The 14,244-nt window shown below is 43.4% G+C and overlaps 1 protein-coding gene across 2 annotated transcripts in view; it reads right to left on the reverse strand.

Moving 5' to 3' along the window:
- Positions 1 to 13,988, reverse strand: part of zfyve27 (zinc finger, FYVE domain containing 27) — an 83,023-nt gene extending 69,035 nt beyond the window's left edge. For both annotated transcript variants that reach the window (XM_007911034.2, XM_007911033.2), the window contains exons 1-4: positions 13,698 to 13,988; positions 9,161 to 9,231; positions 7,583 to 7,769; positions 218 to 313 (exon numbers count right to left, since the gene is read on the reverse strand). In XM_007911034.2, coding sequence (XP_007909225.1) covers positions 218 to 313; positions 7,583 to 7,769; positions 9,161 to 9,231; positions 13,698 to 13,987 — 644 coding nt within the window. In that variant the 5' untranslated portion in view covers position 13,988. The remainder of the gene's footprint in view (positions 1 to 217; positions 314 to 7,582; positions 7,770 to 9,160; positions 9,232 to 13,697) is intronic.
- Positions 13,989 to 14,244: the final 256 nt, after the last annotated feature.

The following is a 14,244-nucleotide window of genomic DNA, read 5'->3' on the forward strand; positions in this document are numbered from 1 at the left end:
CAATTTCACTCCCAACTCTCCTGAAGTTAATTGAATCTTTGGTTTATGATTCACGTGGACCCAAGAGACTCCCACCCCCCTCCACTGGTGGCACATTTACCTCCCCAAAAAAACACTCACTTCATGGCGAAATTCATCTCATTTTATCAAGTGCTGTGAGGTGCTCATTTTGCACAACTGCGCTTTATAAACGTGTTGTTGACAGTCATTCACTTACAGGAAGGATATGGAGTGATCTTCCCAGTAGAGCACACGGTACGCAGCCTCACAGCGGTTGCAGGTTCGGTTCAGCATCTCGCCCAGCTGAATTAGACTGTGGGAGAAGAAGTGAAAGGCTGGTGTGAGTGAAACTATTGTGCTAAGACACAGCTCACACCTAGTCAGTAACTCGCAGGATACAGCCCTTTAAGGGCAGATGGAATCCAAGCTTTTAAAATCACTGGGAGCAAAATTCAGGGGATGTGGAGCAAACTCTCATAGTACTGAGATCAGAAGATACCACAACCCTCCAGGCTCTAGGGAACTCATTGGTTTCACAGTTGCCAGATCTTGAGTGCCCTCTGACCAGCATAGCTCATGTCCTTCACTCACTTGTTTAGAAGTGAAAAACAGACTCAGATTGACTGCGACTGCAACAACAATAATAATAATCGTTGTATTTGATATAGTGGATTTTCACCAGGTTATTAGATCTCTGCAGAAATTTTAATCCATTTTCCCACCTTTTCCATACAGTATCCCTCAATGCAACACCTTTATTCCCAAGTCTTTAGCTATCCCTCCTTCAAGCATCTCAATTGACTCTGCCTGTACAGCCAACTGAGGCAGTGCATTCCATATCCTCGCAGTATTTCGTGTTCAGAAATGTTTTCTGATTTCACTTCTAACCGTCTCAACAACAACAAAATTACATCTACCTTTCACATTAGAAGGACGTCCCAAGGTGCCGCATAGTTAAGGGTTTGCACCCGAGCAAGAGGGGTAGGGGAGGTGAGAGGGAGGCCGAAAGCACGATCAAAGAGGAAAGTCTTGGGACATCTAGAAAAGTCTCAGTTCTAATTGTAGGAGTGTCCCATCTTTTGGGCAAGATCAAAAGATTGGTTTGGATGAAGAAGGCACTTCTATCCATCCTATCTCATCTTCCAAACTACCAACCCTACTGTCTTCCTTTTTTAATATGAATCCAGCATCCAGGACACAATTACCCTGCCTGGCAACCTGTCGTTAACTGGCCCCTGGGTAAAGAGATATGTTGAAACTCCTCTATTAGAGGGAAGAGTCGGCCCCTGTCTAGCTGGTTAATTCCCCTCACTATTCCCCTCACTATTTGTTGTTGTTTCTTGTTGTCTGCTCGTTGCTGTTTATGTCTATACAGATATTAATCGGATAGGGTTGGTGGGAGAGGTGGTAAAATGTTATTGATTGGACACACAATGAGTTACAGTGCTCCTTGCTCACTTTTTGACTTCCTCTGTTGTGTCTGTCTCTCACTGAGACCTGGAAACGATGGCTTAGCCAAGAGGAAACCATTGAACGTGGTGGTTTTGTCATCTCATCTTAACATCCTTGTAATAATAATCCCTCCAAAATAAAAACAATAATAAATTGGTCATTTTCAATCCACGACTGTTTGTGGGACACTGCTGTACGCAATTGGCTGCCGCGTTTCGCCCACAAATATACGGTCAATTCACTTTACAGCATATTCTGTGAAGCGCTTTGAGAGGTCTAGAGACGTGAAAAGCGCTATATCAAATGCAAGTAATATTATTATTTTATTATTAGAGTAACCATTACTGCAAAATCAGCAACAGTTCTCAGCTGCCTGTAGAAACGTAGCAAGAATAAGACAGAAGAGACAATGGAACAAATAATTGTGCAACATGGAATATTTTTCCTTTTGTAATTGTTTCATTTGTGAAATTAAAAGGTTCAAACTGACCTTCAGTGGAGCAACCTCTACACAATAGTTTCTGTGTGGATTTGACTAGAATGCACACACAGATCTGATCAGCACATTCCTGACTGGTAACGTGCACAGTATAGGAACAGATTGATCGAGATGTACTTTTTGTGGTCGAGGGTATGGCAGAGGCACAAGGAACCAGTACAGGCCTGGCCAGGAATTCACCCTCATCAAACCCCACTGTTGTGTGCTACAGTGTCTTTGGTTCAAGCTGATTTATTCAAGGTCGGAATGCATTGACAAAACTGAGGAACCAGATCAAATAGTTACAAAAGAAAGTGATGTCCTGCCCCAGGCAACATCCAACTTCTACACTAACAGTACAAAAGGTTAATCAGTGGGGGAAGAAGTGTTCTAAACCTTTTTTTCACTGTTCCTTCACTCTTCCATTGATAGACTACGAGAGAGAAAGAACTTGCATGTTTATAGCTCCCGATCCCATTGAAATCTCTCAAAGCTCTTCACAGGTGATTATTGCCATTGTGTTTTTCTAGGCACAGATGGAGGGCATTTCCACCATCAAAGTTCCCTCACACAGACGGTTAATTGGGAGGATTGTTGGCTGGGGACACCAGAAGAAATTCCCGTTTTCTTAACTAAAAAAGAATCACAGAATCTTACACCTTCATCTGATCAGGCAGTAAAAGCAGGTATTTCTTCATGGTTGGGCAATGCAATTGAATGGGAAATGGGATTTAAAGGTCTTGGAACAGCAGTTGAACAGTCAGAGACTGGATTTCATCTGAAAGATTTTTTTTCCTCCCAAGCTCGGTGTCTGGTCCACGCGGAAACTCAACACCATACTGAGGAGTATCCAAACCAAGCTGACAATTCCTTGCATCCCACCTACAAATGGAAATCCCAGAGATATATTGTTAGAATGGAATGCTTACTCTCTCACTGGAGGGACGCATACTGCCTACTTAATTCCAGAAAGTATTAGGCACAGGCTGACAAGAACCAAGGCTTTGGGACCCCATGTTGGGGTAACTGCTGGAGTCTAACCAGCTAAAACCTCATAGTTTGCCATTGATATTGCCGTGGCAAGCTTTCCCATTGCTTGTTCAGCTAGGACCATCAGGGCTTGACTTGCAGGTTTAACAGGAGCTGAGTGGAGATGACTCCCAGTGAACACCTCTGACAATGTAGCATTGTGCTGAAATGGGAGTCTAGACTAGAAGCTCCAAGGCATGTCATAGAGCTTGAAACAATCTTCTGAACAAGAGGTGAGAGTGCTACCAACCCTGTCCAGGCTAATCTGGAGGATTATTGACCAGGACGCCATAAAAATGTTCTTTCTCTTTTCCAACAACATCAGAGCGAACAGCAGACGGGACCTTGATTGAACATCTCATTCTGAAGGGCAGTTCATTCAAAATTGTAGCGATCCCACAATCAGCCTCTCAAAGTGGAGTCTTGTAGCTCAGTGGTTAGAGCACTTGCTTTGCAAGCGAGAGACCTGGGTTCAATTCCCAGCAGGGTGAGACCTTGGGCAAGTTTCCTTACTCCACACGCCTGATAATAATCCCTCAAGAAAATAAAAATAATAATAAATTGGTCACTTCAATCCACGACTGTTTGTGGGACGCTGCTGTGCACAATTGCCTGCCGTGTTTCACCCACAAATATTATAGCCTATTCTGTGAAATGCTTTGCGACGTCTAGAAGACGGGAAAAGTGCTATATCAAATGCAAGGATTATTATTAATAAAATGGAGATAGCACATCGCATAGATTTCCACCAGCCTTTCACCAGATCTCAACCAGTTAGTTTTTTTTNAAAAAATAAGGAAAATTATAACAAAGTTGTAAATTTGGATGAAGCGGTCACAACACAGCACGCTTATCTCCTTTGACAGAACGACTCTCCCACTTACTCTTAGTGGCATTCTTTAAGGAAAGGGAGAGACACAAACAGAAAAATTGTTCAATTTTCTTTGGCACATTATCTCCTGCATAACATTGGTTTGGACAAGAAAAGACAATGCTGGGTTGAAGAAGAATTGTGAGCAACTCCGAAAGGTGGGAGGTTGGAACGAAGGCGATGGAATGTGTTCAAAATAAGCAGTTGAAATGCCACAAGAAGAAAGCACAGAGAGTTAGAAAAACACCACTGGACAGAAACCTGGCCAACACTCCAACTAAAAAAATGGATTTCAAGAAATTTCAAGTGGGATCTGATGACAATTCTGGGAAAAATAGGGAGCGAGGGAGGGAGGCAAGGATGAAGAGATACTGCTGCAGCTTTGGGTTGGAACACCGTTCTCTTATCTCAAGGAGTGGAGTTCACATCTGGTCCAGACTGCCTGCCTGCCTGCAATGAAGGGTCCTCCGTCTACTGTCTTTAAATTTTCCATATGAAGGGAGCATCTCAACCCAGACTCAAAGCTTAACTTAAAAAAAAATCCTCCACAAATTACCAAATGTGCAAACAATGTTCACACTTTTGCATTGGAAGTGATTTCTTCCTTGCCCTCAAAGCTCTAATTTTCACTATCTTGAGCAAGAAATTTATTGTATTTGAATCAAAATTTAAATCATTTTAGAAGCATTGACGCTTTTGAAAGAAGATTTTATGCAGAAGTGTTACGGTAAATTTTTTTAAAATCCGTAATCAGTAAAAATTTATTTCAATGGATGTCGTAACAATCAAGACAATATAGTAAATGCATATATATCAACTTTGTGAAATTGTGTCTTTACTGTTGCTTTGTGAAAAATATGAAAATTTGCAAGCCACTATGTGCATCCAATCTTTTTTTTAAAAAAACTGTACATCTAATTTATTTCTTTTTTGCACAATTGAAGTGGAGTCCTGTATCTCAGTGGTTAGAGCACTCGCTTTGTAAGCGAGAGACCTGAGTTCAATTCCAGGCAGAGGGCGAAACCTTGGGCAAGTTTCCTTACTCCACAGTCTAATAATCCCTCCAAAAACCCAAAACAATAATAAATTGGTCATTTTCAATCTACGACTGTTTGTGGGACATTGCTGTGCGCAATTGGCTGCCGCGTTCACCCACAAATATACAGTCAATTCACTTTACAGTGTGTTCTGTGAAGCACTTTGGGACGTCCTCCCGACGTGAAAAGCGCTATATCAAATGCAAGGATTATTATTATTATTATGCTGCTTACAGTTAATAATGATCCTTACATTTGACACAGTGCCTGTAACTTCACAATACTGAAAGTGTTTCATGGGAAATTGCTGTTAAGCACTGACTGTATATTTGTAGGCAAACAGCAGACTGCAAGTGCCACTTGAGTGAGTTACGGAGGTTTGTTGCACCGATCATCACAGGACAGCATTATCTCAGTATATTTGAGTGTAAATAATAGTTATTCGGAGATGAAATCAGTAGATAAGCAATAGAGCAGCATGGGAATAAACTCTTTACTGTGGGTGAGATGTACTGCAATGGTCAGCTTGAGGGGAGAATATTGGGTGGAAGAGGAATATATGTTTTATGCAGCCTTAACTTTCTGTAAAAGCGTCAACCAGGCTGACAAATACACAACAGGTCTCGCATTCTACTTCCCTTACGTATCACAAAATCTCACATTGTTTACCCACAACATGCCGGCCACCACTTCCTCTTGTGGCAGAGCTATAGCTATTGAGGCAACGAGGCTAATGCCTTGGGTATCTTTATGGTTTTCAGACCGCCTTTCCTCCAGACTATAGCAACAGCACAGTGACCCCCACAGGATTCCTCTTCGAATTAGACATTAAACCAAAATCCCGCCTCCCTTTTCAGGTTAATGTTACACTCTGGGACGCTACCCTGCGTGAATAAATAAATATGTAAATAATAATCCTTGCATTTGAAATAGCGCCTTATCACGTCTTCAAGACGTCTCAAAGCGCTTCACAGAATTCACTGACGTTGTTGTTAAAGAACCCGTGGCACTATTCAAAAAGAGACGGGAGTTTCTCCCAGTGTTCTGGCCAACAATCATCCAAATATTTTTTTATATAAATGATCACTCACTCCCTGGCTATTTGTGACACATCGCTGTGCACAAACTGGCTGCCGCATTTCGCCCACAAAACACAGTCAAAACCATTTCACAATATATCCTGTGAAGCGCTTTGAGATATCTTGACGACGCGATGAGGTGCTATATCAGATACAAGGATTATTAACAGCAAAATGGCCCATAGGCCATGGCAACAGCAGACCAATAACATCAATAATTAATACAGACATTGTCACCAGCTATTCCTGCACTTCAATCTGTTTATGTGTCACACCCAGAACAATCACTTATGTTTCTCTTTCAAATGCTGATCAACCAGTGTTTCCAGTTCTATAGCCTCAGAAAGAGACATCTCAGAAAGGCTGCTAAGAGAGATGATCAAATGCTAAACGCGAGTCTTTCTTTCCCTTAAGCTTTAGTTCCACACTTTCAACTGGTGGCACCATCGCTAAATGGGAACGGAAGTGTGTCCAAGATGATGGCAGTACTCTCTCGCATTTCATGCTGAGCTGTGTTGCCTTTAGGAAGCTCGCAGGGAGTTCCTGGTACCTAACATCCACCTAGTGAGGGCTCAAATTTGACAGCTTGTTGGATGTCAAATGACCAAGTAGTGGCTATTCTCCTTGCGGGGAGGTAAACCGGGTCTCCTTGGAGCTGAACTGGCTCCATGGTGACATGTTTAGCAACAGAATCTCACAATCGAGGCCATCCTTGGTGACGGTCTCCAGTCCAGTTCCTGAGCCAGGAGGGTCTGCAGTACTCCAGGGCATTGCTGATGATAGCAGTCGGCAGCACTTGAAAGGGTAGACCAGTCATGACCCCCCCGCCAAATTAATAATCATAATTATTATTACAGGAGTCCTGTAGATCAGTGGTTAAAGCACTCGCCTCGCAAGCGAGAGACCTGGGTTTGATTCCCGGCAGAGTGAAACCTTGGGCAAGTTTCCTCAATCCACATGCCTGATTATTTATTATAATTACTAAACAACTCCTAGATGGTAAAGGCACTGAAGCATTAAGCCACCCAGACCAGAAGGTCACAGGTTCAAATCGCAGTCTGTGCTGAGTTAGCTGATCTCAACCAGGGAGCCAGTAAAAGGACATTTCTTCCCACTTGCCCCCACTCAAGTCAAATAGCACGCTCACATAAATAATAGCCACTTGGGAAAGGTACTGGAGAGCAGCTTGTGTCTGATGGAATTGTGGAGTCCTGTAGCTCAGTGGTTAGAGCGCTTGCCTCACAAGCGAGAGGACCTGATTTGATTCCCAGGCAGAATGAAACCTTAGGCAAGTTTCTTACTCCGCACTCCTTAGTATACCCAGCAGTAAATAGGAACCTAGTTATTAGGTTGATTGGCGGATCGTTTTCCCGGGGGTACTAATCTCTTCAAAAAAAATTATAATTTGGTCACTCAATCCATGACTGCTGTGCGTAATTGGCTGTCATGTTTTGCTCAAAAAATACACAAGTCAATTCACTTTACAGCGTATCCTGTGAAGTGATTGAGACGTCTCGACAATGTGATAAAGCACTATATCAATTGCAAGGATTATTATTATTAACTGGACCACAGAGGATTGGAAAAAAGTTAATTGGAAAAACAGGAGAGGAAACACAGCACTACAAAAACTTACAAACTTTTGATTTCTACCAGAGCTTCTTGTCTGGTGATTTTGACCTTCTGAAGATCCTCTCTCCGGACAGTGTGATTTCGCCTCCTCATGACAGCCTGTTCTGTCAGCTGCTCTCGGCAACAGTCCTGCAGGTAACCCAATGCTGCTGGCACTGAGATAACCAGTGCCAACAAAGTAAACCAACCGGCTGCAAAACATGAAAGAGGAAAACAGAACTGTGAAACACTTTGCCAACTGAAGAAAGAAAGAACTAGCATTCAGCTAACATAGAAACAGGAGTAGGCTGTTCAGCCCCTCGAGCCTGTTCCACCATTTTATAAGATCATGGCTGATCTGTACCTCAAGTCCAATTACCTGCCCTTGCCTCATATTGCTTGATAACCTGACCTAACAGATATCTATCTACTTAGTCTTGAAAACTTGAATGGATTCACAAGTCTTTTGCGGTCAGAGAGTTCCAGATTTCCTCTACACTTTGGGTGAAAAACTGCCTCCTAATTTCACTCTTAAATGGCCTAGCTCTAATTTTAAGATAATGCCCCCTTGTTCTGGATTCCCCGACCAGAGGGGTTTCTCTGTATCTAACCGGAGCATTCGCAAGAGACATTCAGCAGATAAGAGGTTTCAGTTGCACGCAGTTCCATAGCATATTAGTTAGAGCGCTCACCTTGCAAGCAAGAGGACCTGGGTTAAATTCTCAGGCAGGGTGAAACCTTAGGCAAGTTTCCTTACTCCACACATCTCTGTTTACCTAGCAGTAAATCGGAACCCGGTAATTAGACGATTGGTGGCCCGCTTTTCCAGGTCCTTAAAAAATAATAATAATAAATTGCTCACTCAATCTACAACTGTTTGTGGGACACTGCTGTGCACAATTGGCTGCTGTGTTTTGCCCACAAAACATAGTTAATTCACTTTTAGGGATATTCTGTGAAGTGCTTCGAGCCATTTCATTGACTTGATAAGGCACTATATCAAATGCAAGAATTATTATTAATTATTATTATTAGTAGTCAGTCTCAAACAGTTCAATATAAATCCTGACTGGTTTGGACAGAGAAAATGAGAGGATTGCCAAAACCCCTACACATTAAAAGTGGCATTAGATATGTTTCTTCAACCGAAAGGCAGTGGAAAGTAAGAGCTTGCATTTTATAGTACCTTAAATGCCAAAATGTCTCAAAGTACTTTACAACAGCTATTGTTAAATGTCGTGAATGCTTTGCAAATGCCAAACTCCCTGAACAAATTCTCAAAGGAGAATGAACTAATTCAGTTCCAACTCAGTGGATTGAAGCTACAACCTTCTGGCTCAGAGAGGGAGAGTGTTACTGACTAAACCAAGGTGAGATTTTCAAATCCTGGATATTAATGAAATAGAACAAGAAGCAGAGTAATTGAAGACATTGAGTTATCAGATACAGTCAGTCACACTCGACCATGCCAGCAACTGATCACTGATACTCACATACAATAACATACACAATTCCTAAACCAACGATCATATTTGATGGAGAAACAATTCACAGGAAAATTATCACGAGTACCAACCCCCAACTCGGGTGAAATTCTTCTTACCTTCACTCAGTGCAAGAAAGAGCACATTGAGAGTGACGCAACATGACAAGGAGAAGACTGGTGACTTCCACCTGCAAAACAATGCAATCATTGAGTATTGTAGAACAAGGGCACATCCTCTTAACCATGACTGTTTACTACATACTCACTGCCAAAAAATAGTATTATCTAACAGTCATCCTCATTCTTCAAATTAGAGACAACAAGAAGTTGCATTTGTATAGCGCCCCTCATGCAGATAGTGTCTCAGAGCGCTTGACAGTGAATGTCACCGAGCCAGGGGGTGGGGGGGCAGTGGGTAGCAGGAAGGACGATCGAAGAGGAAGGTCTTCAGGTACAACCTTGAGATGGGTTTCAAGACACTCCTCTTTGACCGTGCCTTCAGTCACCCTTCCACCCTCTACCCCTCCTGATCCCAAACCCCAACTCGGGTGCAAATCTTTGACTGTCCAGCGCCTTAAGATGTCTCTAGCGCCTCTAAAGGTGTCTAGATATGTCCAGCACCTCTAAAGTGAAAGCTGCTATACAAATGTAATTTGTTGTTGTATTCGTGCTATTAGTGAGATGAGAAGAAACTTACTTCTTGACATTCTGTGTATCACATAGAGCTTCTACAAAGGGAAGCACAATTACCCAGCACATCTTACTGCAATCTACAAACTGCTTCACAAACTCTTAATTATCTCCCAGCTTTATTGCAGAATATAGGTCATTAAAATTTATACAGCGCCATAAAAAACACACGTCGAGGTTGCTGCAAAGTTTAAATACCACCAGAAAAGCGCGAGGGAGGAGAAATCTATTGCTGATAGCATTCCAGGACTCAAAATTGTACTCTCAATGACCATAAAGCAGATAGGTATTCACTTAAGTTACCTCAGGAGTCCAATTTACCCACACAAAAAGTAATGAAAACAATAATCGGGGAGGAGTGGGGTTATCTGTTGGACATTAATTGGATCAAATGTGAAACTAAGGTTATGCACAATGGAACAGATAATATGTGACAGAGGCTCCTGGGGAAAAGAAATTGAAATCTATCCAATTAGCAACCCCCAAAACATCACTGGTTGTGCTCAATACCAATGTGTGGATCAGGCAAAATATCACAATAATAATAACCCTTACATTCAATATAGCGCCTTTCATGACAAGAGGATGTCTGTCTTAAAGGAATTACTTTGAATTGCAGTGACTGTGTGGGTGAAAACGGCAGCGCGTTTGTGAGCAGCAGTGTCCCACACACAGCCATGGAGCGAGTCACCAAATTGTTTGGGGGATTGTTGGCCAGAACATCGGGAGAGAGAGAGAGAGAGAGAACAACTCCCTTCTCTTTTCAAATAGACAACTCCATGCCCAATTAATCAATGCTTTTCCAGGTTTTTTATTTATTGGTTAATGGCATAAATCAAGAAATATTTAATCAAGGAAATTAATTTTGTTGGCTGACCATAACGGTTGGCCACCACTCGTTTAGGGACCCATCTGTTCTATGGTGCATAACCTTCGCTCATGTTTGATCCAATTTCTGACCCGCCATCGCTCCCCTCACTGCACTGTCCAGCCTATAAAAAAAACCTTCCCCCTCCTCAGGATTATCTATAACATTACCCAATCCTGTACTGAATATTCCAATCCTGAAAGAATCATTCAATACAGATCAGGGATTTAAACTGGAGTCGATCAATCATGATTTGGCCACTCAATCCATGAGTGTTTGTTGGGCACTGTTGTGTGCAATTGGCTACTGCGTTTCGCCCACAAAATATACAGTCAATTCTAACAGTATCTTCCGTGAAGCGCTTTGAAATGTCTCGCGCTAAGGCGTTATATCAAATGCAAGGATTATTTTACAGGATTATTATTATTATTAAGGCCTATACCACACAGCACAATGGATTTCTAACTGTGGGGAGTATGAAAAAGTAGACAGTTCCTTCAAAATGTGGATGTTTCTACGAACTGGTCAGCCTCTTTATTTAGATGTCTATGACTACTGCAAATTTCCGTTCCCGTTTCCACTTATTGTCGGGTGCATTCAAAAGGGACCACAACAGGAATCCACTCCATTGAAATAATATGACACAAGGAAGTCAAAGTATTTGGCAAAATAGCAGGAGAACACAGTACAGTGACAAGGGAATGGGGTCAACTTTAGAGCGAGACTTCAATGGTATGAGACTGATTAGGGCTAGAATGGGAATATAGCCTTAACATACGAAACAAGACAGTTAGAACTGAGGTCATCAGGAAGCATTTCCTCACACGAGGGGTTGTGAAGGTGTGGAATGTTCTGGCCAGAAAACTGTAGGGATAGAATCAATAGGGAACGTTTACAAGAGCAATAGACTGTTCCCTTAAAAAAAAATGTGGTCACTCAATCCATGAATGTTTGTGGGCTACTGGCTGTCAAGTTTCACTCACAAAATACACAATCAATCCACTTTACAGTATATTCTGTGCAGTGTTTTTAGACATCTCACCAATGTGATAAGGCCCTATAGCAAAGGCAAGGATTATTATTATTTTTATTACTTGGCTGGAAGTACTAGAGGTATTAAAGGATGTGGCAAAAGGGCAGGAGGGTAAAATCTTTGTTTGCCAAGTTCTATTAAACAGGTAGAACAGGCCTGAGGGCCACCTCTTGCTCCTGTTTCCCAACATCATTTAATTTGTAAGATAATTGGCAAACGAACCAGAGGGCAGACAGGAGAATTTTTTTTTAAACCGAGAGTTGTTATGGTCTGGAATATACTGCCCGAAAGGGCGGTGGAAACAGATTTGATACTACTTTTCAAAAAGGAATTGAAAAGGAAAAAATTGTGTAAGAGCGGGGGAGTGGGACTAGTTGGTAGCTCTTTCAAACACAGAGCACAGGCAGAATGGACCAAATGGCCTCCTTCTGCGCTATAAGCTTCTATGATTCTATAATGATTTCACTTCTGTAGAATGTGTTTCCCATTTGCTGTTAGATACTGTCGTAACGCTTTCAGGAACCATGTTTTTCATGTCTCCTGCTCCTCCTCACCTGACGACGCTGACAGACATAACCCGACACACCAGGTGTAGTTTCCAAGATCTGAGCAGAGAGTGGTGGTGAACGGTTGTTTTTCTGACTGGAGGGAAGTATACAGTGGTGTCCCTCAGGGGTCAGTGTTGGGACCACTGCAGTTTTTGATCTATATAATGACTTGGACTTGGATATAGGGAGTACAATTTCCAAGTTTGCAGATGATACTAAGCGAGGAAAAGTAGTAAACAGTGAGGAGTATTATAGCAGACTGCAAGAGGACAGACTGGTGAAATGGGCAGACACGTGGCAGATGAAGTTTAACGTAGAGAAATTTAAACACAGGTACCAACCTCACACATCACCCTCATCCATCCTCATTCTGCTCTCAGCTGACACTCACTTCCCTCGATACACAGAGTGAATCACTGCTTGGTGTATACCAGCACACGCAAGCAAGCCATAAATTCTGAGGACATTTCCAAGAGTGCCTGGATAATTCATCTGGAAAAGCCAGTGGCCTGGAAACGGTTACCAGGAAAGGTGCTGGAGGCCGGGATTCTCAACATCAGTGGGTAGTTTCCCAGTACTTGCTGCTCTGTGGCAGGTGGTACAGTGGCTCGTTACCCCAACACACGCTCTACTGTCTCTAAGCCTTGGCTCTTGCTGATCTGCACTTAAATGCACCGCATCTAAACACTGCACCTCATCTCTCCCACTGCGCTGACTTTACACATCACCCAATTACATATAAATTAGAGGCTACAATCTTAAAGGGGGTGAAGGAACAGAGGGACCGGGGGATTCATATGATTAAATCTTTGAAGGTGGCCGGACAGGCAGATAAAGCTGTTAAAAAAGAATACGGGATACAAGGCTTCATAGATAGGGGCACAGAATACAAAAGTCAGGAAGTTATAATGAACTTCTATATAAAACACTGGTTAGGCCTCAGCGAGAGACAGTGTTCAGTTCTGGGCCCCACACGTTAGGAAGGATGTCAAGGCATTGGAGAGGGAGCAAAGGAGATTGACCAGAATGGTACCAGGAATGAGGGGCTTCAGTTATCAGGAGAGGTAGAGAAGCCGGGATTATTCTCCTTGGAGCAGAGAAGGTTAAGAGGAGATTTAATAGAAGTTTTCAAAATGATAAGGGGATTCGATAGGGTGAACAGGAGAAACTATTCCCACTGGCAGTGGATCGGTAACACAAAGACACCAATTTAAAATAGTTGTTAAAAGAAACAGAGGGGAGGTGAGGAGAAATATTTTCACACAGCGAGGTGTTCGGATCTGTACTCCCTATACCTGGTCCAGGTTATTTACATAGATCAAAAAGATAGTAGTGTGGAGTAAGAAAAAATGCCCGGGAATCCAACCTGGGTCCTCTCGCTTGCGAAGCGAGTGTTGTAACCACTAAGCTACAGGACTGCACTGAGAAGTTGAGGTGTTGCGTGGGGGAAGGGGGAGAATGTGTGGTGGTGAGCGACAGCCACCCGCAAACATACAACACGAGCCAGCTCCGTACCTGATTAAATACTTCACCATCTCCCAGAGATCGGTCAGCGGTTCAGCAAAGAACTCCAGGCGCTTGGAAGCCACCACTAAGCTGAGCATGTCGAAGGTTTGGGGCCGGGGTTCACACGCTGTCTCCGCCGCAGGGTGCACCTCCAGCTCGGGGCTGCCGTTGCCCGGGGGCCCGGGGCTGGCGGTCACGGTGGCCGTGGCTGCGGTGATGGCCCCCGGCTCCCTCTTGTCTACGCTCTCCGCCACAGCGGGAGACTCGCAGGGCACGGCGGGGCTGGGCAGAGGCTGCATGGTCTCGTCTCCTTAACGCTTAAGCCTCTGGGAAGTGTAGGCCACGGCACGGGAGTGACGAGAGTTCAGGGGGGTATCCGTGGGGGTCACAGAGTTCAGGGGGGGATCCGTGGGGGTCACAGAGAGTTATCGTGGGTACAGGGGGGGGGGCTATCCGTGGGGTCACAGAGTTGGGGGGGGGCTATCCGTGGGGTCACAGAGTTGGGGGGGGGGCTATCCGTGGGGTCACAGAGGCATGTGGGCGTTGGGGGGGGGCT

The sequence above is a fragment of the Callorhinchus milii genome, unplaced genomic scaffold, assembly GCF_018977255.1.
Source record: "Callorhinchus milii isolate IMCB2004 unplaced genomic scaffold, IMCB_Cmil_1.0 Scaffold7, whole genome shotgun sequence".
NCBI lineage: Eukaryota > Metazoa > Chordata > Chondrichthyes > Chimaeriformes > Callorhinchidae > Callorhinchus > Callorhinchus milii.